The following is a 24,978-nucleotide window of genomic DNA, read 5'->3' as shown; positions in this document are numbered from 1 at the left end:
GAGAGAGAGAGAGAGAGAGAGAGAGAGAGAGAGAGAGAATGAGAATGACAGCATTGAGACAAGGAATGGCTGAGAAAAAATAGGCTAGTTTTGTTTTGACAGAAATATTACTTCTTGTGATATGATACCACTTGAAAGTGGACTTGTTTTAATTTTAGTGGGCATTGCACATTATAGGGATATCATTTTTTAAGAAAGGACAAAAAGTAAAATAATATAATATAAAATATGCGATTAAAATGACAGAAGTGCTGGGAAGAATCGTACATTCCTTTAATCCCAGCACTTAAGAGGCAGAGGCCAGCCTGGTCTACAGATGAGTTCCAGGCCAGCTGGGGCTACAGAGAGACCCTATCTAAAAACAAACAAACAAGAGCAATTGACAAAAGGACTAGGCACTCTCTGATATACTCCTGATGGTCCTAGGTACTTTGGAGGCTGAAGCAAGAATTTTACTAGAGACTAGGAGTTCAAGGCCAGCCTAGATAACATAGTGAAACTTTGTTTTTGAAAAACATAGTGAGACTCTGTCTTTGAAAACAAAACAAAAGAATAAGAATGAAAGACAAAAATAGGAACAAGAACAAAGCCAACAAGTAGAAAGCAATAATAAATACGGCAGGCACTGACTGTGGAAAATTCAGTGCTCTAACCATACTCAAATCAATCAAGAAACAAGGTTCAGGTGTTTATAGAAAATACACTTTATGGATAAAGATACACATAGAGGAGCTGGAGAGATGGATCAATGGTTAAGAGCACTGGCTGCTCCTGCAGAGGACCCAGGTTCAGCTCCCAACATCCACATGACAGCTAACAACCATCTGTAACTCCAGTTTCAGGGAATCCAATGCCCTCTCCTGGCTTCCACAGACATTGCACACAGGTGATGCAGCTACATATGTGTACGCAAAACACTTGTACACACAAATAGATAAAGACACAGCAGATTAAAAATAGATTTAACAATATACCATTCTAACAGCAATCAAAGAAAAGCAGGAGTTGCTACATTGATTTCAAAGCACACATCAAAGCAAGGGAAGTTTGTTACAGCAATAAAGATGGGCTTTTCTATTTTTTAAATATTTTAGTTAGCATTTTTATTTTATGTGTATGAGTGTATTGTCTGCATGTATGTGAGTGCACCCGTGTCATACAGTGCCACAGAGGTCAGAAGAGGGCTTCAGATTCCCCTGGAACTGGAGTTAATGACGGTTCGTAGCTGCCATGTGGGTGCTGGAATCAAACCTAGGTCCTCTGCAAGAGCGGTCAGTGCTCTTAACTGCTGAGCCATCTCTCCAGCCCCAAAGATGGGCTTTTCATAATGATAAGGAGATCTATTCTCTAAGAAAACACTACAGTATGTAGTTTAAACTATATGATACAGAAATGGATGGACCCTCAAGGAGAGAGTACACGATTGTAGTGAGAGACATCAACATTCTGTCACAAATAGCAGGTGTACCAGGCAGAAAATCACACAGCAGCAGCATCTATCAAGTGATTGTAACAGACATCTATAGTCTCACCTGGAAACAGCAGACTACACATTCTTCTCTAGCTTGCTTGGAGCGCTCACCAAGACAGATTTCAATCTGGGCCATAAAACACATCATAATAAATTTTAAAAATACAACTTAAGTGTCCCTCAACTGACGAGTGGATAATGAAAATGTGGTTCATTTATACGATGGAGTTTTACTCAGCAGTAAAGAAAGATGAAATTATGAAATTTGCAGGTAAATGGATGGAACTAGAAACTGTTTATACTAAGTGAAGTAACACAGACTCAGAAAAAAAAATCAATATATGTTCTCCTTCATATGTGGACCCTAGAACCAAACATAAGTAATGTATCCAGACATACCTACAGGAACCAGGATAATGGAAAGGAAACAGGGAGGTAAAGGAAAAGAAAGAACTGGAAAGAGAAGAACAGTAAGAAACAGGCCTTAATAAGGGAGATATGGACAAAAATTGGGTTAGTTTAAGGGAGGGGGGAGGGAAGGGTATACAAGGAACCCAGGGGATAAAGGGAAAGAAGGAGCTCAAGAGAGGTAGGACCCTAGGAGAAGGGTATTACTGAGGGAGAAAGGGGGGAAATGTTGCACCTTCAGTGGGAAAACCATGATGGAGAGGTGAGACAATGTGAGAGATAAACAATGCCTAGCTAGTTTTGAGAACCAGAAGGAACGATATTACTCCTACAACCTACTGACAAATTATACATAGCAGATCAAGAAATATATGTCTAGGTAAGGTTTATCTGAGAACAACTGGTCTTTGCCCAAGATTTATCTACATGACACACAGTAATTAAAAGTACCAGACTGGTGGAACTAACCTTCTTGGACATTTAACAGACATACTTTGAGGCCTATAATAATTTGGTCAGAGGGACATAAAGGAAAGTTTTTGCTCCTTGCCCTCCTAGGTCAACTACTTCCAGGGGGCTATGAGCATCTCTCAGAATGTCCTGTAATTGTGGTGGGTCACCTGTCCTCTTGATCAAGGAGGCCTAGGAGACCCCACCTGATGAACTTGAACCAGTGTCCATTCTTCAAAGAGGAGGGTCAACAGAGAGGAATCATTTCCTCCATGCTTCCAAGCAAAGTCAACTATGGTCAAGCAGGACCTTTGACTTATCTTCACATATGTGGAACTGGCAAAAGAAAGGAGCCAGGGGCTCCTCCCAAGCCCATGTGACCCCTGAGGAACAGATCCTCAAACAACCTTAAGAGTAAAAATAAATTGGTTTATCTGGACCAACTGTATGGCCTTAAACACCCAAAAGGAAAGTATAACCAAAGATTAAAGGTGTTCTTAAGAGTCCATATGCATCCCTAAAGGCTACATAACAAGCAACAATGCCAGACAAGCGATACCTTCTTTTGAGTTGTTGGCCAGGGTGGCCAAAGGGATTCCCAGATAGTAACCCAGCATAGAACTGAAAATTGAACAGCAGACCCTAATCTTATCCAAAGGAATATTGACAACTGAATACCACTAGATGAGGAACAGCTGACCCTCCTAAAACGAAGACCTCTAGATAGGCTGACTAGAGTCACCAGAAGGGCAAATAGTGGGGAATGGCTGGTCGAGGAGGAAGCATGGAAATTTACATCATGTTAATTAGTAGAGGTGATAAACATTATCATTGAAATCTTCCCTATGACTTTATAGACATACACAAGTGCCAAGGAGTCAAGTGCAACCGAGTATGACTAGTAATAATCAGATACATACAGATTAGAGATGCATGTGCCAACATCTCCATGTTAGTAGCAAAAACAATGAGTCTTTCTGCAAGGAACAATATATTCTAAAATGAATTGGAGATCCTTTTTAAAGGCTAAAAAACTCAATTTAATGTCTTACAGGGCTCATACTGAGTTCAGTATTGTGTAGCTGTATTAACTCAACTGTGAACCTAGAAACTTGCACCCACTTGTGAAAGAGATGTATTCTTGCTCTGGAGTGTGTTACTGAATATGTTAAAGCTATAGTGAAATGCTTCTTCTAATCATGTAGTTATTAAAAATTTAAAAAGTGATTTAAAAAATAGTAATTCTTCAAAGCATAAAAATTTGCTCCTTAATAATTAGTAGATGTAAAAAACATTACCATTGAAATCTACCTAATGATTTTATATCCATGCTCAGATGCCAAGGAACTCAGAAAGTAACCGACTGTGACTAGTAATAATCAGATATATAGAGATTAGAAATGCACGTGCAAACATTTAATGTCAGTTGCATTAAAACTGAATTTTTCTGTATAAAAATGTATTTAAATAATGAAATGGAGATCTTTTTTAAAGATTAAAATATTTAATTTTATGTCTCATAGGGTTTATACTGAGTACAATATTGTATAACTGTAATAATTTAACTGTAAAACTAAAAATTTACAGCCAATTTTGAAAGAGATGCATCTAAGCTCAGGAAATTGTTATTGAATACATCAATGCTGTTGTAATGAAATGCTTCTTCTAAGTATGTGGTTATTAAATAAATAATTTTTAAAAAAGAAAATGCATGTATAAAAGTGTGATACAAATAAATGAATAAAGCCAGTTTTGTTACCTAAAAAAAGTACAACAATAATGCAATGTCTGAATATAATTAATTTAAAAAATCAGTAACCAAAAAAAAAAAACCCACCCAAAACTAGGTGAGAATTAATCACAATACTTGTAAGTAGTAAGTCACAGAAGAAATCTCAAGAGAAATTTAGTGTTATTTAAGCTAAATTAAAATGAAATCACAGGAAGCTGGAGAGATGGGCCAGTGGTTAAGAGCCCTTACTGCTTTTACAGTGGACCCTCGTGATGGCTCACAATCTCCTGTTACTCCAATTCCAGGGGACCCAATGCCCTCCTCTGGCCTCCTTTGATTCCTTGCACATTTGTAGTACACATAAACTCACACAGGCACATACACCTAAAACTAAAATCACAACTTAGCTAAATTTGTGGACCTCATTGAAAGCATCAGTCATCAAGCTTACAGCATTGGATGCACATATTGGGAACAAAAGAAAGTTCTAAAATCAGTCATCTGCACTTCTACCTCAGACAAGCAGAAGAAGAGAGGAAACGATCTGAAGTAAACAAAAGAAAAGAAATAATAGAAGACAAGCCACAGACTTGGACAACATATCTGCAAAAATGCTTCTGATAAAGGACTATTATCCAAAACACACAAAAGAATTTTAAAACTCAACTGTAAGAAAACAACCCAATTTGAAAAATGAGCCAAAGACTTTAAAAGACACCTTCCAACAAAGACACACAGATGTCAGATAAGCATAGGAAAAGACTTCAGCTTTTATGAGACATCGGGAGATGAAAACCGAAGCAACAAGCCAGTCTGAGAGGCCGCACCCTCTATGGTTCCACCTGTACAGCATTCTGGAAAATGAAAACCAGGGAAACAGGAAAAAGCCTAGTGGGGATTCGTGGGTGGGGGCTGAACAGGCTGAGGAGTTGGTCAGTGAAACCCACAGTATCAGAGTAACCCACCAGAGTCAGCAGTAGCACAAACAGCGGACTTTGGGTAGCAGTGGTGTGATGTATTAGGTTTGTCTATTGTAACTAAGGCAGCACTCAGAAGTTGTTAAGGCAGCAGTGATTGAAGGAGTCAGGAGGAATGTGGACAGTCCCTACATTCTCTGTTAACTTTTGCCAAGATGCTCTTAAAATAGAGTTTTGTGATTTTGTTTACGTTTGTGTGTGTGTGCGCACACTCTTGTCTAGGCATGTCTCCTTCCCAGCTGTGCATATTCCCTCTAAAGCTCCCTGTACAGAAAAATAGAATAAGCTAGACATGGTGGTGCATGCCTTTAGTCTGGCTCTTGGGAGGCAGAAGCATGCAGATCTCCATGAGATTGAGGCCAGCCTGGTCTACATAGTGAGTTCTAGGCCACTTTGGGCTACGGGGATACCCTGTCTCAAAGACAAAACAAAACAAGAGAAAACAAAGATAAAGTACACTGAGCACTGTTCAAAGGCTTTGCTCAAGACACATGGATTCCTTGTTAGAACTCAGGCTGCTAGCGCGTCCCCAGCCCAGAGTTCCTAATCCATAGCTTGAGAGGAGACTTGATAATATCCATTCTTATTAAGGTCTTCAGCAATGCATTCCTGTGACTAGAGAACTTCATTTTGCAAGCCACTGTATTAAAGCCACGCCAGTACAGTTAGGCTTATTCCCAGCCTGTAGCAAGTTCACCTGAATTGATAAATTATTATGTTATAATGCATATCTAATATGCTTCTTCTTTCTTGCCCTAGAGTTTTTAGAGCTATTCCAATTTCCTTTTTTTTTGTTTTTAATGGTTAGGGTTGCTGAGTCCATGGAGGGAAATACAGGGCACCCAGTTAGATTTATATTTCAAATGAACATGAATAATTTTTTAGAATGAATATGCCATGCAATGTTTGGGGTACTCGTAATAAAATTTATTTGTTGTGTATCTATAGCTAAATTTGTATCTTGTATTTTATCTGGCAAATTTATAGCCACAAAAATGTGTGAGAGCTTGCCCTTCTTTGTCACTTGTATTTTTTCCTCCCAGGTCAGACTTTGTGCTTGACTCCCTGGGTCAGGCTAGAATTACTGGATTCTAAATCTCATTCTGAGTCTTGGAGCAGCTGATAGGGAGAGAAAGAGTGCAGGGGCAGAGGACTGCAGATGAAGTGTTTCATTTCCCTGGGAAGTATAGGTGACAGAAGACATCTAAGGAGGGGAGACCAGCCTGTTCAGACAGGAAGGGAATCTCCCAGCAAGGGAAGCAAGGTTTCGTTTGAGTCTAACCTAGGAGTCCCTTTCCAGTTGTCTTTCTGCAGAAATGTCCTTTCACAAAGCAGAACACAACATAACTGTACATAGAATTTCCCCACTCATGCTGCAATCCAGCTCACAGGATTAGCAACTCTGGCTTCTTGCTGTGCCATTGTGTGGCCTCAAGAAGATTAGTGGGCAGTCTTGGAGTGCTACCGTTTGACTTTGTCTTGAGCCAAAAATGCGAAATCATGTTTTCTTTTTCTTAAACTTGGCAGTGGAAGCAGGAGCCACCACTTTCCCATGGTTCTCCTGGCCTTGCTCCCACTGTGGTGGGCTAGCCCATGCTTGATAAACTTCTTTCTAGAAAAGTGTGGGAAATTTGATGTGGTCTGTGAGGATCCCAGCTTTCTATAGGCAGAGATGGTCATCATCTTCAGATCCAATCAGGTTACATACCTAATCCCAGATTTCCTGTGGGACAATGTAAGAATCTGTTTCTTGTATTTTCTTCAAGTACGAAATACTGTATTCCAAACAGAAATGCTGTACATCTTCTAAATAGAGAGGAATTTACTATAGGAAGTTAGGTGCTTATAGGATTATTAGAAGACTCCAAGAACTGGCTCTAGGCTCAGCTTCCTGAAGTGACTGACCCTCAGTATTAAGCCTCTGCATTGAAAGAAGAGCTGCTTTCTCCAAAACCACCAGTTCGAGGTTTGTTTACAAGTAAGAATCTGGGACCATCACAGCTTCCATAGCCCCAGGAAGCCGGAGGGTGGACTCTTGAAGCTATAATCCAAGATTAGGTATCATGTGACTGTTACTTTAATCATCAGCCCCCACCCCCAAAATTCAGGAAGCTGGGCAGCAGGATGCTGCAGGAGGGTAATCTCAGGTGCTAGGCTTCTGCCTGTCACAGCAGTAGATGTGAGCAATGGTGGAAAGACACAGGAAGACGGTTCCTACCTCAGGTTGGCCTTCTAGCTCTGGCTAATGTGCAGAGCTGAGTTTTGCATGTCTCGATATTCATTGACGCTTAAATGCAGATACTGCATTCTTACCTAAGATGCAGGTTCTCCAAAACTGAACTCTTGAATTCCCTGTCTCTAATCTTGTATCTGTTGATATGTTGTTAGTCTTTCAAACCCGTAGCCTCAGTTATCTTTGCTGCTCATTTTCTATAATCTGTAGCCTGTCCAAATCAAAGTTCTGATTCCTTCCCCACCCCTTTGCCTCCTTTTATTCCCACGTCTGCCTCAAGAGCAATGGATTTAGTGCCCACCATTCATGTAGCAATTAGACAAGTCCAACCAGGTGATTCTTCTGATTCTTGTCCTGAGCAGCTACTTAGATGCTGTTCTGTTTTACTTTGTGTCAATTGTATAGACAGATGGTGTCAAGAATGCAGCTTTTTATATTAAAGTAATCATTCATCAAGCCATTTAAAATTTTAATTTGAAAATGATTGCTTTCTAGCTAAATGAGAGAAAAGTTATAATACAGCTGAACTTTTTCATAGTAAGGACTTTTTGAAAGTGAACCAAGTGTAGTTTCTTTCTTTTCAATATTCTGATGTTCAGCCTTCATCAGTACTGTCAAAACTCCCCTTTACACTAACAAAGTTATTAATGTAACAGTCTAGACTCCAACAGGTAGGCATGTAAGACAGATACCAATTATTTTCAGGCAAGAATGTTTTTGTTTACAAGAATTAACCTTATTAAAATGAGGGATAGTTTGAGTCAAGGGCTTCCTGGCCTGTAGTTTATGTATAAAGATGGAAGCAATTTTGGCTTCCAAGCAGGATGGCCTCCCTAGTGACTAAGGGCCATCACCAATAGAAATAGTGCATGTGGAAATCTGTCTCTCAGGAATGAGAGACCTTTCCTATGACAGTTATCTTTTGGAAAATTAATGCTAAAGTGAAATGGAGACTGTATCACAGTTTCACAGATGTTACAAATTTGGTCATTTCAAATACTGAAAAACAACATTTTATCTTTAGTAGGAAAGAAAGATAGAAGGCCACTTCCATAAAAGTATTACTTTATCTAGACCCTACGTTTAAGTCTAGGGGATGAGGGTGCCTCATAGATTTGCATATAGCAGGATAATACTGCATGCCGCTTTTCTATGAGGTTACTATTATAGCATCAAGGGAACAATTGTGAGATTATATCCTGAAGACAGAATGATTGAATGTCTTGTTACTGAATCCTAACTTACCATGAACAATATAAAAATTCAGAAGAGACAGATAAAATGGTTATTTTGATGTATTAGTTCAAAGGAAAAATTGAGATTATTTGGTTTGATTTGTTTTCTCATGTTATTTCTGAAGATCTGATAGAAGTTAGATTATAGTAAAAAGAAGTGATTTCAGTATTTGAATATTGTCTGAAGAATAAATAAAAGACAGAAAAGAAGTATGATTTGTTAGAATAAGTCCTAATTTTCAATTTTTTATACTATAAAAGATTTGCTATTCTTATAACTGCATGATGCATTAGAAAAACTGGGGTAAATAAAAAACTAACTTCAGATTTAACCTTTTAAAATATTTTTAATTTATCCTTTGACAATTTCATACACACATGTAATGCATTTTAATCATATTTACCCTTCCCGTTCCCTCTGAACCTCTTCTTCTCCCAAAACCCCCACCCTACTTTCACATCTTTTTTTGTGACCCACTGTGTTTAATTAGGGTTGTTTGCTTGAGCATGGGTGGGGGGCTATTTACTGGGTAGCTTACCAGTCGACCATTTTTTTTCCATTTTTTTACCATTTTTTTTCCATTTTTTTACCATTTTTTTAATTTATTGATTTTTTATGTGTATATATCATACAGAACATCGCAAACAATCTTATTCATTTATATATCCGTATCCCAAGTGGCACCCTTCCATAGCCCCCCCCCACTGAATCCCATATACTCTGTCATCCTGTTACTGTCCGCTGTGTTATCAGTGCCCCCAGCCATTCCGCAGTGCTTGTCTATCCGTTGAGTCTAGTCAACCTATCTGTAGTTCCTTGTTTTAGGAAGATCAGCCCTTCCTCATCTAGCAGCAAGCAGTTGCCAATATTCCTTTAGATAAGATTGGGGTCCGCTGTTCATTTTCCCAGTTCTATGCTGGGTTATTGTCTGGGAGTCTCTTGGGCCACCCTAGCCAACAACTCAAAGGAAGGTATCTCCTGTCTGGCATTGTTTCTTGTTATGCAGCCTTTAGCTATACACATGGACTCTTAAAGAATTATGTTGATCCCCTTAATCTTTGGTTATACTTTCCTTTTGGGTGTTTAAGACCATACAGTTGGCCCAGATAAAACCAATTTATTTTTACTCTTAAGATTGTTTGAGGATATGTTCCTCAGGGGTCACATGGGCTTGGAGGAGCCCCTGGATCCTTTCTTTTACCAGTTCCATCTATGTGAAGACAAGTCAAAGGTCCTACTTGACCATGGCTGGCTTCACTTGGAAGAATGGACAAAATGTTTCCTCTGTGTTGACCCTTCTCTTTGTAGACTGGATACTGGTTTAAGTCCATTTGGTGGGGTCTCTATGGCCTCTTTTATCAAGAGGACAGGTGACTCACCACAGTTACAGGACATTTTGAGAGATTTTTTTAAAAGACTTGTTTCTCTCTCTAATCTTAGTAAGTAGAAAACCATATGTGTTTGTTTTGTTGATCCTTTTGCTTGACTTAAATGCCCTACAGGGGAGGTCTGTGTTGAAAGTAAAATTACCAAAGGCTGTCAACAGAAGGTAATGAATAGTTACCCTGGGTAATTAGTTCTTTATGTAATTATATATTTTCAAACTTTTCTTTAAAAAAAATTAAAAATACTTTTGAGTTAGTAAGAGTACATGCTAAGTGACAGAGAGATTCTCATGTGAGAGTTATAAAGTAGCCTTTGTTTAGCGATATGCAGATATAAAATACTGAATCCGTAAAGCATATGCTGGGCCATCCATGCTATACAGAGTTGCTGTGGCTGTATTGTCCACATTCCTCTACTGCGTCCCCGTTTGGAATAGTAGCTGATAATTATTGTCTAAATGAATTGTTGAATGACTGACAATAGCTGAGAAAATGCTGGTTTTCTTTTAAAGAAATGTAGGGAAAACACGTTGTCATGTGGTAATTATAGTAGAGTTCCTTAAGGACCAGATTCTAGGCCTGAACCACAAAAGAGAACAGCAAAGTAATGTCTGCCCCAGTCTGTCAAGCTCAGGATTGAGGAAGACCTGTACAGAGACTGCACATGAGAAAGTCATGAAGGATATCAGGGTTTGCTACACCAATGGTTTTGTGAGAGTCCACCACTTCATAATTAAAGGCACATTGTAATTGTGAAAGAAATAATTTGTGACCAGTAAAAGAACTAATTTGTATGAGTAGAAAACAAAGACTTCTTCAGTTCTACAAGATGTATTAGCTTTTGGTTTATGATGTATTGATTATTGCTTTATATTGATCTGGTAAGAAAATAAGGAGCCTAGGGTTGGGGTATAACACAATGGTAGAGCCCTTGCTTAGCATGTGCAGGGCCCTGGGTTCAGTACCCAGAATTCAAGACAGAGGAAGTGTAGGGAGGGTGGGAGAGAAGGAAACATAGGGACGCTGTGAAATGCAATTGTAACTTGTGACTTGAGATGAGATCTAGAACTATTTTTGTAAAGCAAGTGTTGAGGCATGATATATATATATATATATATATATATATATTTATATATATATATATTGAATTTAGCCTGTTAAAATACTTCATGCATTCTGCTTCAGTTATTGAAATTGTTTCATCTGAGATGGATTATTATCATAAATGATGATGATGATGATGCCTCTCTTCAACTACCCAGATCCCCTTCATTTCTTTAGTATTTAAAGGTTTCATGCCAGTGTTTGATTCAAACTTCAAGCTCTAATTAGTAATCCCAACAAGAGCTTAGAATGAAACTACTTTTCAAATTGCTTATCTCTTATCTCTTCTAGAAAAGTTTTTTGAAATGAAGAAAGGACAATGTAAAGATGCTCTAGAAATTTACAAACGATTTCTAACTAGAATGACGCGGGTGTCTGAATTTCTCAAGGTTGCTGAGGTGAGTGTGACTAAACTTTGTTGCCAAGGTGATCAGAACTCTGTTGGCTCATGCATCTACAGAGTGCAGCATCATATATAGTCTGACTAGTTATCCACCACACAGCCACAACACATTACAGTGAGAGGTGACCTTAAAAGTCTGCTTCCCTAACTTGTCAATCAGAGCTGTACTCCGTACTCCTGCCTCAAAATCAGATGACCATTCTGCATTTAAGTAAAAGTTTCACGGGTTATGGCATTATTGCTATTTTGCAAGTATGTTCATTCCACTCTTTCATCTAATAACTGTTTATTATTGTAATAAAGTGGTTTATCTTGAACCCCACATTTGCCTTTAGAAAAACCTGTTCATTGTTTATAATGTATAAACCATGAATCCTGACCTCCCTTATCTTGTTAGTGATTTAAACACATTGAAAACTTTAAGTATAATTCATTTAATAGGGTTTATAAATTGTTTCTTAAGGTTATTTATTCATACTTAATCATAATAACTGCATAAGCATGCAGTTGGTGTTCTGAGATTATCTATAAATCCGAGTTTTTCTCTTATGCAATATAGCACGTGACTCATGGTGATACTGGGAAACCTGGTGTTGTTTTTAGCCCTCTGGTGGATGGCAAGTGGAATTGTAACCTTACAAGCTGACTGACTGCTAGAGCCTGGGGTGCAGTGTAAAGGTTCCAGTGCTGTGCATGTAGAACATCCATGACGTATTTGTGCTGTTTTATCATTTTGAGAACACAGCATAAAGACACTCATTTAATACACACAATTTCAAAGTCTTGCATGCATTGTTTTTCCACTCTTATTTATCCAGAGTAATTATCAAGTTCAAATTCTGAGACCAAACTATTATCATAAAATGTGAATCTTTGAGTGCTGACCCATTTAGTATGTAAGCAGTATAAAAATCAGTTTTTAATATGGGAAACAGAAGATAAATATTACCTTACATAAACTGCATATATGACAGGGAATTCCCTGTGTTTCCTCAGATGTTTAGCATCATGTCTTGAGGAAGGACACTATTGCTATATAGCTTTATTGTTTACACTTTGTTTTTTTCTCTTGGTTTAGCCACAATTATCAATATAATCTAGTGGAAATTGTTCAGTTTCTTTCTGTGAAAGGATCAGGCATGATCGGCACTCAGAGCAGGAGAATGCTTCATTGCCCCATTCCCTACAGGGCAGGTGCATCCTAGTTTCCCACTTGTTGCTGTAGAGGAGCCAGGAACTGGACATGTGAAGTATGGACGCATACTTCTATTTTATTATTATTGTTATTTTTATTTTATGTGTATGAGTGTATTGCCTGCATATGTGTAAGTGCACCTGTGCCATGCAGTGTCCTCAGAGATCAGAAGGCGGCATAGGATCCCCCGGAACTGGAGTTACGGACTGTTGTTAGCCACCATGTGGGTGCTGGAAATCAAACTTGGGTCTTCTGCAAGAGCACCCAGTGCTCTTAATTGCTGAGCCATCTCAAAGCAGGACTCAAGAGCTCCAAGAGAGAATGATACATATTTATAGATTCTTGTTTTTATATACAGATTTGGTTTTGTTCATGTTTCAAGGGTTTGTCTTTTAATAACAGAATAATATATGCTTGTGAACATTATAAGAAAGACTTTTTGTGAAATGGATACTACTTTTAAGAAATTGTTTTACTGGAATAGCATTAAAACCACAGTGGGACAATCATCCCAATCCTTTGTGCTTTCTTTCCTATTTAAAATTGCATTATTTATAATTTGGACATGTTGTTTGAAAGCAATGTTGAGTGTTTTGGTTATGACCAGTCAATATAGAAAAATGTCAATCAATATGCAGACTTTTGTTCTCTATCAGCAGCACTTGTGTGTTGTATGGACTCCTACTTGATAGTTAATTTGTAGTTTGAACCATTTGCCTGAAGAATCTATGGAAGACTTTGAGAATGTTTTAGAAAATGGGACTGCTGCTGAGCAGGTAGCTCAGTGGTAGAGTGCTGTCTGGTGGTGTGAGGCCCTGTGTTGGAATCTCAGTACCATGAAAGCAAAGCAATAAACAAAGCCTACGTGTTAGCTATTTGTAAAATATTAATAAATGGTCTAGCATGTAAAGTAGTTGAACAGTTTCTATGGAAATTGAACCTTCCCATAGAATTTGCTTAAAGTACAGAAAATTCACCATGCCTTAGGATCTCATAGTCTCTAAGGCAGACGCTGAAGCTGTAAATGAGCCTTCTTCACTTTTAGAGAACCCAGGTATTCTTGGTGTGCTATTCCAGGATGCATATGAGATTATAAGAGTTATATGTCCCAGAATATTTGCAGGCAGAGAGTGATGATATTTGTTATAAACTCCATCCCATCCTTCAGTTAGATTGCAGTTCAGAAGCTTAGGACAGCAAAAAAGTAATGTTGACAAAAAATGCCAACAAGTGTCTTTCAACAGAATTATCCATTTAATGGAAACATTTCACCTTTTTCCAAAGTGATTTCAATACTAGTGTATAGTCAACAATATATCCACTTTAAATGCCTCTACCATTCACATTAATACTCTTAAATCAACCATCTAAAAAGGTATACGATTTCCATAATTGAAGCTAATATAAGTGAGTTTGGGGGGGCCATTGATGCTCCCCTAAAGTCAGAGTTCAGCCTTGATAGGAGTGTGGAATTCTGGAATCCCAATTATCTTGATTCGGAGAGATGAAGCCAGTGGTATAAATAAATCGCTGGCCTCAACATTGGGGGATCTTGCTCCCCTCTCCTCAGGAGACAACCTTTAGTCACACTGGAGGGGGTGGATTATGAAATTCAGTATGAGGAGCAGGGATATTGCTAAACACCCTGTGACACCCCACAATAAAGAACTGTCCCCTCAAATGTCAACAGCTACAAGGGTGAGAAACCCTGTAGCAGTCATAGAAAAGGAAAAAGGAAGCAAGAAGCAGGAGACAGTGCTTCAATCTACTTTGTTTTCTTCGAGCCTCAATTTCATTAATAATTTATGTTATAAGTAAATTATAATGTTATAGACTAGAAATTGAAAGCAACTTTAATGTCACTTAATAAATGGCTTGTTAAATAAATTATAAGACAAGGAAGTTCTAAGTAAGTACTTTTAAAAAGTAGGACATTCTTTATGGATATACCCCTAATACATACTGTTGTATGAAAAATTAAGTCCAGTACAAAATGGAATATTATTCAGCTGTAACAAAAATGAAATAATGAAATTTGCAAGAAAATAGATGGACTTAGAAAGTAAAATATTAATATAAGTATAATATTAAGTATAATATTAGTATAAGTGTGATATTCTGAACCAAATCAGAAAGAAAAAACCACAGGCTCTCCCTCATATGCTGATCTTGGCTTATAATGTGTACATGTGTATGTAAGTGTGAATATAGTATAACATTTAGGTGTTGGAGACCAAGAGAGAGTAACACTGGGTGGTGAGGAAAGACAGAGTGCAGGCAAAAAAGGCACATGAGTCATGAAAGAATATATAAAGTTACTTTTTTGCTAGTTTCACCTTTGCCATTGTTTTTTGGGGAGGGAATGGATGAGTCCATAAAAATGTAATTGATAGTGAAAGCGTAAAACCCCAAGTGAAGCTCCATCTCTTCAGAGTGGCCATTCTAACTGTACAGAAGTTCACTGAGTGTATAGAATTTGGGACTGGGCAAGTGTTTGAGTGGCTGCCTTAAACCAGCTGTGTGATGTTTTTACTTGTGAGTTCATCAGAATAAAAAAAGAAAAAATCTGGAATACTCTGACCAACCACTTGAAAGGAAGTCTGTGTGTCTGACCAGTTGTGGGCTTCTGCAGTAGCCTCCATCTGTTGCAAAAAGGAGCTCCTTTGATGAGTGGCATACAGTATACTTGTCTGTAAATATAAGGATCCGTATTTAGCATACGGTAAGAAATTTCATTTGTCTAGAGACATAATAGAAATATTTTCTCTAGGATCTATGTCCTCTCCTGCCATGTGTATTTGCCCCCCCCCCATTGAGTTCATTGAGAGAGCTTTAAATCCAATTACATAGTTGTTGATTACTCCCCAGGTAACAGTGCCACTACTGCACCTGTAGAGGTAGTTTGCTGTGCCAGGGCTCATGGAACATAGTGGAACAAGGGGTAGAGAGAAAACTACTGCTTCCCTCAACTCTCCCCAGTGAAGCTTCCTTATACAACACAGTGCGATGCACACAGAAGGCCACAACTGGCCAAGTTTTAAAGAATAAGAAACTGCAGGGTGTAAGATAGGATTCCTATATGGAACTTCATTCACCCGCAGCTCAGGGACCACTGTGGAAGAGGGGGCAGGAAGATTGTAAGAGTCAGGGCTGGTTCATGAACACAGGGAAGCAGAGGCTTTCAGACCCCTGGAAGCTTGCACATGTGAATACGTGGCAGTGGTGGCGTCAAACTCAGGATCCATGCCAACTCAATCAGACAAGGGCCCAGAGTGAAGCAAGGGAAGTAGGCAATGGGCCATTCCTCGACCAAGAACTATTGGAGACTGGTTACTACTGGGTGAGGGAGAGTAGGCCTTATTTATGATCTCTAGATGCACTGATTAGACTCAGGAGTCTAATGAAGGCCAGGAGCCCATAAAGGGAGTACAGGAGCCCATGAAGGCCAATGGACGAATTTGTATTGAAGGACATCTGGATACAAATGCTTGACTGGATAGGACTTATCATGTATTGCAGACTACATGAGGTCCAGTGGGGGGAGGAATTGGGAGAACATGGGTGGGGGAGAGGGTTTAAATTTGATTAAGAACTGCTGTATGAAATGTACAAAAGTGCAATTAATTAAAGAAATTAAGTCCAGGGTATATCATATGCTATTATTGGTGACGGTAAAGGAAATCTATCTGTCTGTCTGTCTGTCTATCTATCTGTCTGTCAGTCATCTGTCTATCTTGCATACAGATAGACAGACAGACAGATATTTTTTAATTTCCTTGGTTATATGTAAACTCCAAGAGTATGTAAGGAACTAACAAAGTGATTCTGTGAAAGGGAAGATAGACGCTACAGCCTGGACTGAACAATTTATTAAGACTAAGTAACCATTCCCTGAGAATTCAGTAGATGTGCTTATTTCAATTCTAAGTACTTTTATAGTTTCTTAGCTATTGTTGACCATAAATGAGACCTTCCAATTTTACACTTCAATTTGTTTTCACTTATTTTAGTATTCTAATAAAGTTCTGTACACTTGTTATAACTATAGTAATGAGATCATTGCTCTGTTATATTGAATGGATCATTGCATAGAGAGATGCTTAAAGTAAGATAGATATATAGAATAACAATTCTTTTAAACCAAGATTACATTAAATGCCAAAATAATCTCACATTAAATGCCAAAAATTCCTTTAAAATCCCACTTAGTAATTTCTTATTTTTTTTAATCCACAGCAAGTGGGTATTGACAAAGGAGACATTCCTGACCTCACACAGGTAAGAGGCTTCGAGAAGATTCAGGGTGCATGGATCTGTTACTTCAGAGAGTACCGCAAGTGGGTAGAATTTTCAACCTTACTTATTTTTATCTACTTATTGACTGTGTTTCTGGAGATAATGGGAAGATTTTTCTGCCCTTAAGAGGTGGCTTTTTTTTTTTAAAAAAAAAAAAGGCAACTGATTTTGCTAATTTGGCTTATTTTTCCATTATTGAACCTGAGCTAAAAGAGCTCTAATACCAGTGAAAGTGCTTGAGCTCTGAGAAGTGACTGTAAGAGCTCCGCTTCCCGCCTGTTAACCTCATTTTCAGCAAGTGTTTGGTCTGAAAGGGGGCCACAGTGGGAAAAACTCTGATGTCATAGTTTTATATTCATTCTTATTCTCCCTACGAAGAGGAGGACTGTCTACGTAGTCTTTAAAAAAATGTTTTTAAGTAGGGGTCCAGTTATAAGCGATAATAACAAGGCTGCCTTGTCAATCATTTCATCTGTCATATGTGTTCAGCGTACAGCTCCTGAGATGGGGATTCAGGGCCAGGCACAGATAACGAGTTCCAAATAGCCTTTCTTATGATTGGCAGGAACTGATGTGGTTTAACCACTCTATGGTAAATTTCACTCCCAAATATGCCCTTTATCTAGAAGTAGTATTGTTGTAGATGTGGTAGGAGAGTATAGAGCTTCTGTCTTACCAGGCATAAGTACAACAGTATTATGTCTTTGTAAGTTTAGAAAGTCATTATGATAGGAGAAAATTGTCATAATGAAATTCCACACTTCTTAAAAATATTTACTTATTTATTAATTATGTGTATGTGTGTGAGCCTGTATGAGTGTGTGTGCACCATCTGAGTACAGGAGCCCATGAAGGCCAGAAGATGGCGTCAGGTCCCCTGGAACTGGAGTTACAGGTAGCTGTGAGTCTCCATGTAGGTGCTGAGAACTGAATCCAGGTCCTCTGCAAGAGCAGCAAGTGCTATTAATCTCTGAACCATCTCTTGAACCCCATTCCCCACTTTTAAATACTGTTACATTGTGTGTTAATAATTTGACATCCTTATAATGCCTTGAAATATTTACGTTATTTAAGTAATGTTAATCTTTGAATTTTTAATAAAATATTAGTGAAGCTCAATGAAAAGGTTTTCTATATTTGTATTGTTAAAATATAAAATATCAAGAAATTTTTATAAACAAAATTCACTGAGCAATCCAGACTAGGGTGACAGTGTATGCTTTAATGTAAAAATTGGGAAATAGCTCCCTCTAATAGACAAAATATTAGTTTAAAATGTTTTCTATTAATATTAGTCTAAAATATTTTCTATTACTTTTAGTGTTATTGCCTATGTGCATATATGAATAAGACTGATATCTTTAAGCATGCATGAATGCTATTTTTAAAAATCTCTTTGTTAGAGGTAGATTTATCTTTGTAACGTTATTAGAAAACAAAGAAAATAGGTGTTTTAAATTTTCAGCTACAGCAAAAAAATACAATGCATTAAAAATTCCAAATAAATAATGTATGTTTAAAAAAATGGACACTAAGCCAGGGGACACTAAATCAGGTATGGTGGTTCACACCTTTAATCCCAGCACTTGGTAGGGAGAGGTAGGCAGATCTTAGTGAGATCAAAGCCAGCCTAGTCTGCAGAGCAAGTTCCAGGTCAGCTGAGGCTACAGGCAATCCCTGCCTGAAAAGAAAACAAAAAACAAACCAGTAAATACTTAGCTCAATGAGAAGTTTTTAGAAATGGCAAATCGTCTTCCATACTGTACACACCCCTACTGTGGGATGAATGAAAACTAGCTGTTTGTCCAAGAGAGCCCCACAGGTGAAAGCAGGCTGCCACTTGTCTCACTCGGGCAGTCTAGACACTATGAGAGATTTAAGGATCTATATAAATACTGTGTTTTTTAAAAGTTGAAAATGATAGCATATTATTGAAAGAAGGGACACATACTTGGGTTTCTTTTTAAATGATACCATAATTCATTAGAGCTTACATTATCTCCCTAGAAATCTGTAGACATTAGTGGTGTAAGGTATATGTCTCATAATTGGGAAGCACACTTTGCCCCTAAAGAAGTAAATGCTGCCCTTCACCTAATAGAAAGCTGTTCGGTGATAGAGCCATTAGAATCTGAGCTGTTCTATCCTCTGCTTTTCTGTGTGTGCATATGACCTTAAGGACCACATAAGTTTCAAAATTAAGATATATTTTAAAATTACTACCTCACAAAAACTCTAGCTAAATTCTCCTGTGTGCATTTAAATTATACTATGAGTTTATGGTATGCCGCTGGAATTTCTTAATTAGTAGCCTAATTATGGTTTCTTTGGGAATTGGGAGCCACATATTCCACCTTCATAAATTCTCAGTTTAGAGTCCTTTCCTCCAGGCTAAGGGAGGACTCTGAGCTAGGTCTCCTCTGACAGGGCAGTTAGGTTTAAGCTGGAATGTGGACTGTAGGTTAATCCTTCAGAGACTGTTAGACCAGGAACAATCTAGAATAGAAATTAATCCGAATGCCAGGTGTATGAATCAGTTTAACTCCTCTGAGATTACGCTCTGCTCCCTGCTGGGTTTCTCCATTGCTGGTTTAGCCACTGGGTCAGCCCACAGCAATGGTCAGAAATCCATGTCAGAAGAGAAGCAGAGGGCCTGGAGATAACTCAGCGGTTAACAGTGCTTGCTGTTCTTGCCAGATCAGAGTTGAGGTGGCTCACAACTGCCTTTGATTTCAGCTTCAGGGGCGCTGACACCCTCTTCTGGCCTCTGTGGGTACTGCACTCAATCTTACACTTTAAAATAAAAAAAGAATAGCGTTAAAGAAATGATGGTGACCTGATGAACTTAGCCTAAAAGAGATTAGAATTCCTCATAACAAATCAGAGCAAAGGAATATATTCTACATTAGAAGCACACAATAATGCCATTGTGGCCACCTGCAGTGACTTTTAACGTGTGTATAGCATCACTGCATTTAAATGATTCAGGAATATTAGTTACATTTAAAAATAATATTTAAAAGTAGTATTGGGGTAAGAAATGATATTATAACAGAACTGAAATATTTCTTTGTTATCTTAAGTTTCTCTAATACCAGCAAGGGCATTCTGAAAGTTTTCCTGCTTCGAAGTTCAGGAGAGCATTTTCACGTATTGTTTGCTGTGTGTCAGGAGGTCCTGTACCGCAGATAGAGAAAGCATGCACTCAGGCACACCTGGGCAGTGCTAGCAAAGTACTTTTTTCCTCTAAAGACAGACTTCTTTCTCTTGAACTTTTGTGTGTCCTTACGTGAAATAGAAACAACAAGGCGTTCTTAAAAACCTCTAGAGTAAAAGCTCCAGTTGTATGTGGCGCATATTGTGAAGTAACTTCCCTTAAAGCAATTCATGTTTGAGGTCTAACTTTCCTGTCAGATTTCCGTTTCAGATACTGTGAATTTTGTGATCTCTTCTTCAGTGTTCAGTCTTTTCTAGTTATTAAGAAATTTCCAAAGAAGAATGAAGTTACCTCTTCCCCCCCCCGCATCCTTTCTTTTAATCTCAGTGCCACCGGGAAACAGTGGCTCCTGCAGACTTTTTATCACCACAGATTTTTGTTCTGCCTTTTTACAAATAGCATTTGTTTTACTTAAACTGTTCTAAAGTTGAGCTTAGCAAAAGAATTATATTTACATTGTATTTCACATTCGAAGGACACAAGTCTTCTGACTAAAGAGAGTCCATGACTCTGAATCCTTTTTCCCTACCATGATTCATATGGAAATATGAAAAGGTTTGAATTTGCTCCCAGACCTCTCATTTCTATCTTCACCATTATCAGTAACAAGACGCTAACGATAAGACAATGTTGAAGTTACCAGATGCAAATTCACCTAAAAATGTTTAGACCATTTATATTTTCTGTTTACCGCTACGATGTTCATTTAATGAGCATTTCTTTATAATTTAGAATCAAGTGTATAGAACAGAATTATCTCTCTTAAAAGCTCACTCTTCAAAAAAAAAAAAACTAAGAATTCATCCTCAGCTGGAGTTTACTGGAACTTTTTGAGCATACATTTTGAGATTCTAATTTCTGTAATTTTCTGAACTTATTAGATACCTTGAGAACTTTTAAATTCTGTAGTCTAAAGTTTGATAGATAATGCTGAGATGTCCCTTCCTATCCTACTTTTCAAAACTTGGATCAAGTTAATATTTTTATCCACTTAGAAGTTTTTATGTCTTTGAATTTATGTATTGGAAGTCACTCAGTTTGCATTTATAATAATCTTGCAATTCATATAATCACATAAATGTTGAAAGTCTGAGTCTACCAGAAAACTGAAAATGAATGTGTCCTATTTAAAAATTAATAAGAATGATGCTAATATCATTAAGCACACCATAATGTAAAATATAGAATTATATGAATTGCTTTTAATTTGGTGCTACTTTAGCAATTAGCATAGTTAGTGTGAAGTCCTTCAAAATTAGCTTCCCATTAAAGAACAAATATCAGATTAAATGTGTTAATTAGTTAAATGCTTTTCTTTGAATGCCTTACAGCTCTAATTTGTGTTAAAAGAAAAAACGAAATTCAGTTTCTAATGCTTGAAAAGTAGATTGCTAAAGGTTTATAGAACCTATTATTTCCCCCTTTTGAATATACAGTAAAATACCACTTTTTATTGCCTAAAATTTTAAAGAAACATGTAAATATTTTTTTAGTAAGAGTTAAAATATCTGTGTGTAGATAGTATTCTGTTAGCACATTACCTTTGCTGCTTTATTCTGTATATAAACTAAATACTAAATATTTGGAAAACCGTATTGACTAATAATGTTATGCTTTTACTGTCAGTTAAGCCCTTTTAAAATATGGCAATAACATTTCCAAATATTTCAGTCTGTCATGGATAAATGAATTCTGACTATATTTTCAAACTTCTATAAATTTATATTTGGGCACTTACATTTTTAACTTTGATGCAAATAAATGGCTATTCCTTTTTCACTGTGGTTCTCTGTGAAATTGGTAATGAACATGACTTTAGTCCATCTAAGCAGTATCTTAGTAAATGCCCATCCGATGTAGCCCGCACACTGAAACTATGCTATACTGTCATTTGGTGTGCAGTGGAGTTAAGTCTATTTTAGATGGGCCTATCTGGAATGCCACAGAATTTAAATATATAAATACCAAAGACCCTGGGATGAAATAAAAATGTTAGGATTCTTTCATAGACCTCTACTTTACAGAGTTATGGTGATGCTATAGTATGTTTACTTTCAAAGAGAACAACCCAGACATTTACTTTTATTTCTTATTGTAGGCTCCCAGCAGTCTTATGGAGACCCTTGAACAGCATCTAAACACACTAGAAGGAAAGAAACCCGGAAACAAGTATGCATTCGTTGTATAATGTAAATACAATGAAAAATACTAAGTGGTTCTTTATGAGAATGAGATTTTTTCATGGGAAAACTTACCTGACTGCTATTTCAGGGTGTGCTTGGCCCTTCCTCTAGACTGTGATAGCATGGCCTCACGTACAGGTAATCTGTCTTCAGCAAGTGTAGCTGAGGAATTGTGGTTCCCTGTTGACTAAACCTGCCTGCTTTATGGATTTCCCCTCAGAAGGAATGTACAGTTCAAGAAGAGAGTCGCTCCTCTTTAAAACTTGAAGCTATTGTGGTTGTTCATGACTAAAACAAATAGTTTTACCAACATCCTTGAATACTGTAATGTTACCAGCCTCGCTGAAGAAAGCAGAGCCTTCAAGATAGTTTCCTGGACTACACCTTCCCCTGAACCATTAGACACAATGAGCTGCTGACATTTTACTCAGAAATTTTTCTCTATAGGGAGTAGCAGGCACACAGTGATATATGCAATTTTGCTGGCTCTTTGTGCTGGATATTTGTGTCTTTTGACTGCTTTTCTTTATTGTGGGCACAATAAATACCCGGGTTCCATTTTTTCCACATCTCAGCAGCAGCTGTCAAAAATGTCTAGTCACAAGGCCTGCTGCTGTCCAGTCTTTGGTTCCCTGTTCCAGCTAAAATCCTCTCATCCATGAACCCTCCCTCCTCCCGCATCTGTAAATCCGTTGCAGCCTCACCTACTTAGGCATCCTTCCTTCCTTCCTTCACAGGAGTTCCTCTGTATTGTGGCTAATTATTTACATATGTAATTCCCATACATTTCTAATTCTAAAGATCAGAAAGTATTTTATACTTTACTGCCGTAACACTTAGTACAGGCCCCTCTACAGAGTCATTGATGATCCTAGCTTCAGGTTGAGTCTACTCAGGTTGAGAGCAAGACTCATCAAAAAGCCAGCAAACTGGATCCTTACAGGAACCACAGATTTTACCAGTGACAAAACTGTGAAAGTGTAACTCTTTGCTGACCCCCCTCTAGGAGCATTCTCAGAACCTGGGCCTATGTCTTAATGTTACTTTTTTGCTAGTTATTTCATTAGGTATGCACTATTTCTTCATATTTTTCCCAAGTTCTTAAAGAAATTATTGTATGTTTTAAATTTTCAATGCCAACGGTAGGGGGTGAGGTTCAGACAGTTATCACAATTTGAACAATGGGTGTCAGTACCTCTCTGGGTTGTTCTAAGTTCACACTCTGCCCCAGTGTGCCTGTGGCTGGCCAGATTTTGACATGAGATTACCACAGAACAATGTGAGAGGCCTACTTCCATATATTGCTGGGATTACTCTCTATTACAGTAACCAGGAAGCCTAATGAGTTGACCAAGACTTAATAAATGGAGGCAGAAAGCTGAGAAATGCTCCTGCCCCTCTGGCAGAAGGGCCTGCTGTGTGCATGTCCCAAGTCTGTCTCTCCAAGTGAGGATTAGATGCACACTGCAAGTGGTTTCTCCAAACCTTCTCTTGGACCCAGCACCCTGCAGAGTTCCCATTCTCACTGTGTTCCTTCCTGAAGCTGGTGTCAAAGCAGGCCTTCACAAAGCCACCATCTACATCTACAGCCCCTTAGCTCCAGCTGCAAATCTGAATTTCACCTCTGTGGCCACTTTGAACTAGTTTTGGAAAAAATAGCAGTAGACTATTGTCACAGTTTTAGAAATGTGACATAAAAGCTCAGTCGTCTTCCATTTGAGTTAGCTGCTGCTTAGACTGTCTTTTCTCCCTTAAAAGCACTTTAGACTTGTCAGATCCCTTTCTTAATTGGCTAAAGCCACATTTGAAATTGTCTTTTGCTCATTCCCGATTTTAAAAACAAGTAAGCTATGAGAGTTAACTGTTCTCTCTTTGCATGTTTGTGCTTCCGGGGACCTTAAGTGAAGGGTGAGTACTGGTGACAATTTTTTTGCATTTGGTAATTACTAAAATGCAAAAAAATAAGTCTTAATATTCCATATTTGGAAACTTGAAAACTGATTGGTGTCCATCTTATGCATCTATGTGTTTTATTATGAATTATTTTTGTCTCTCCAGGCAACGAGCATAAATGGTTTTACTCCCTTTTGGTTGTGGACCACAACTAACATTATCTTTAGGTGTATAAATACCCTCTTAGATTTTAGCTCTGATTTTTCACTAGTTGGATAAACAGAAGATTTTCTCCAGATATGTGGCAGATAGGCCAAGACAATTTCACAAAAGAAGTGGATTACTTGAAAATATTTTATTTGCCACCCAGAAGCAGTATGAAACCTGTTTAAGTGCATATGTGTTTGCAGATGTCTGCTGTGAAACTATGCCATTTACTTTCAGTGCTTTGTGTACATTTTTAAAATAGTGTGCAGTACTGTATGACATACCCTTGTATATTGTTTAATGCCACAGATTAAAAGAGTGAATTTTATTTCATATATAGTACATTAAATATTGAATGTGTGGGAAACTCAAGATGCCTTTTGTAATTAAAATTAGTTAGAAGCTATAGATGGATTTTTCCTGTATTTTTCTGGATAGCATTTATACATACAACTACATAGAAATTACTGTTGAGAATCAAATACATAACAAAATTTCCTCTTTTGACAGCTTGCTATTTCCATGTTTGAAAGAAACCTTGGCATTTACCATGTTCATAATAAATCTGTTTGGATCTCTTTAGAGTTT

At 37.8% G+C, this 24,978-nt stretch overlaps 1 protein-coding gene across 10 annotated transcripts in view; it reads left to right on the top strand.

Moving 5' to 3' along the window:
* Snap91 (synaptosome associated protein 91) overlaps positions 1-24,978 on the top strand; it is a 135,420-nt gene that overhangs the window by 58,943 nt on the left and 51,499 nt on the right. For 7 of the 10 annotated variants that reach the window (XM_008827837.1, XM_029560983.1, XM_008827833.3 and 4 more), the window contains 4 exons: positions 11,288-11,394; positions 16,831-16,872; positions 22,206-22,276; positions 24,193-24,198. In XM_008827837.1, the coding sequence (XP_008826059.1) occupies positions 11,288-11,394; positions 16,831-16,872; positions 22,206-22,276; positions 24,193-24,198 (226 nt within the window). The remainder of the gene's footprint in view (positions 1-11,287; positions 11,395-16,830; positions 16,873-22,205; positions 22,277-24,192; positions 24,199-24,978) is intronic. The other 3 variants (XM_029560987.1, XM_029560981.1, XM_029560986.1) reach the window with 1 other exon arrangement.

The sequence above is a fragment of the Nannospalax galili genome, unplaced genomic scaffold (assembly GCF_000622305.1).
Source record: "Nannospalax galili isolate Female #2095 unplaced genomic scaffold, S.galili_v1.0 scaffold2893, whole genome shotgun sequence".
NCBI lineage: Eukaryota > Metazoa > Chordata > Mammalia > Rodentia > Spalacidae > Nannospalax > Nannospalax galili.
Note: the sequence above shows the minus strand (reverse complement) of the source record. Positions and strands in the feature narration are given on the sequence as shown.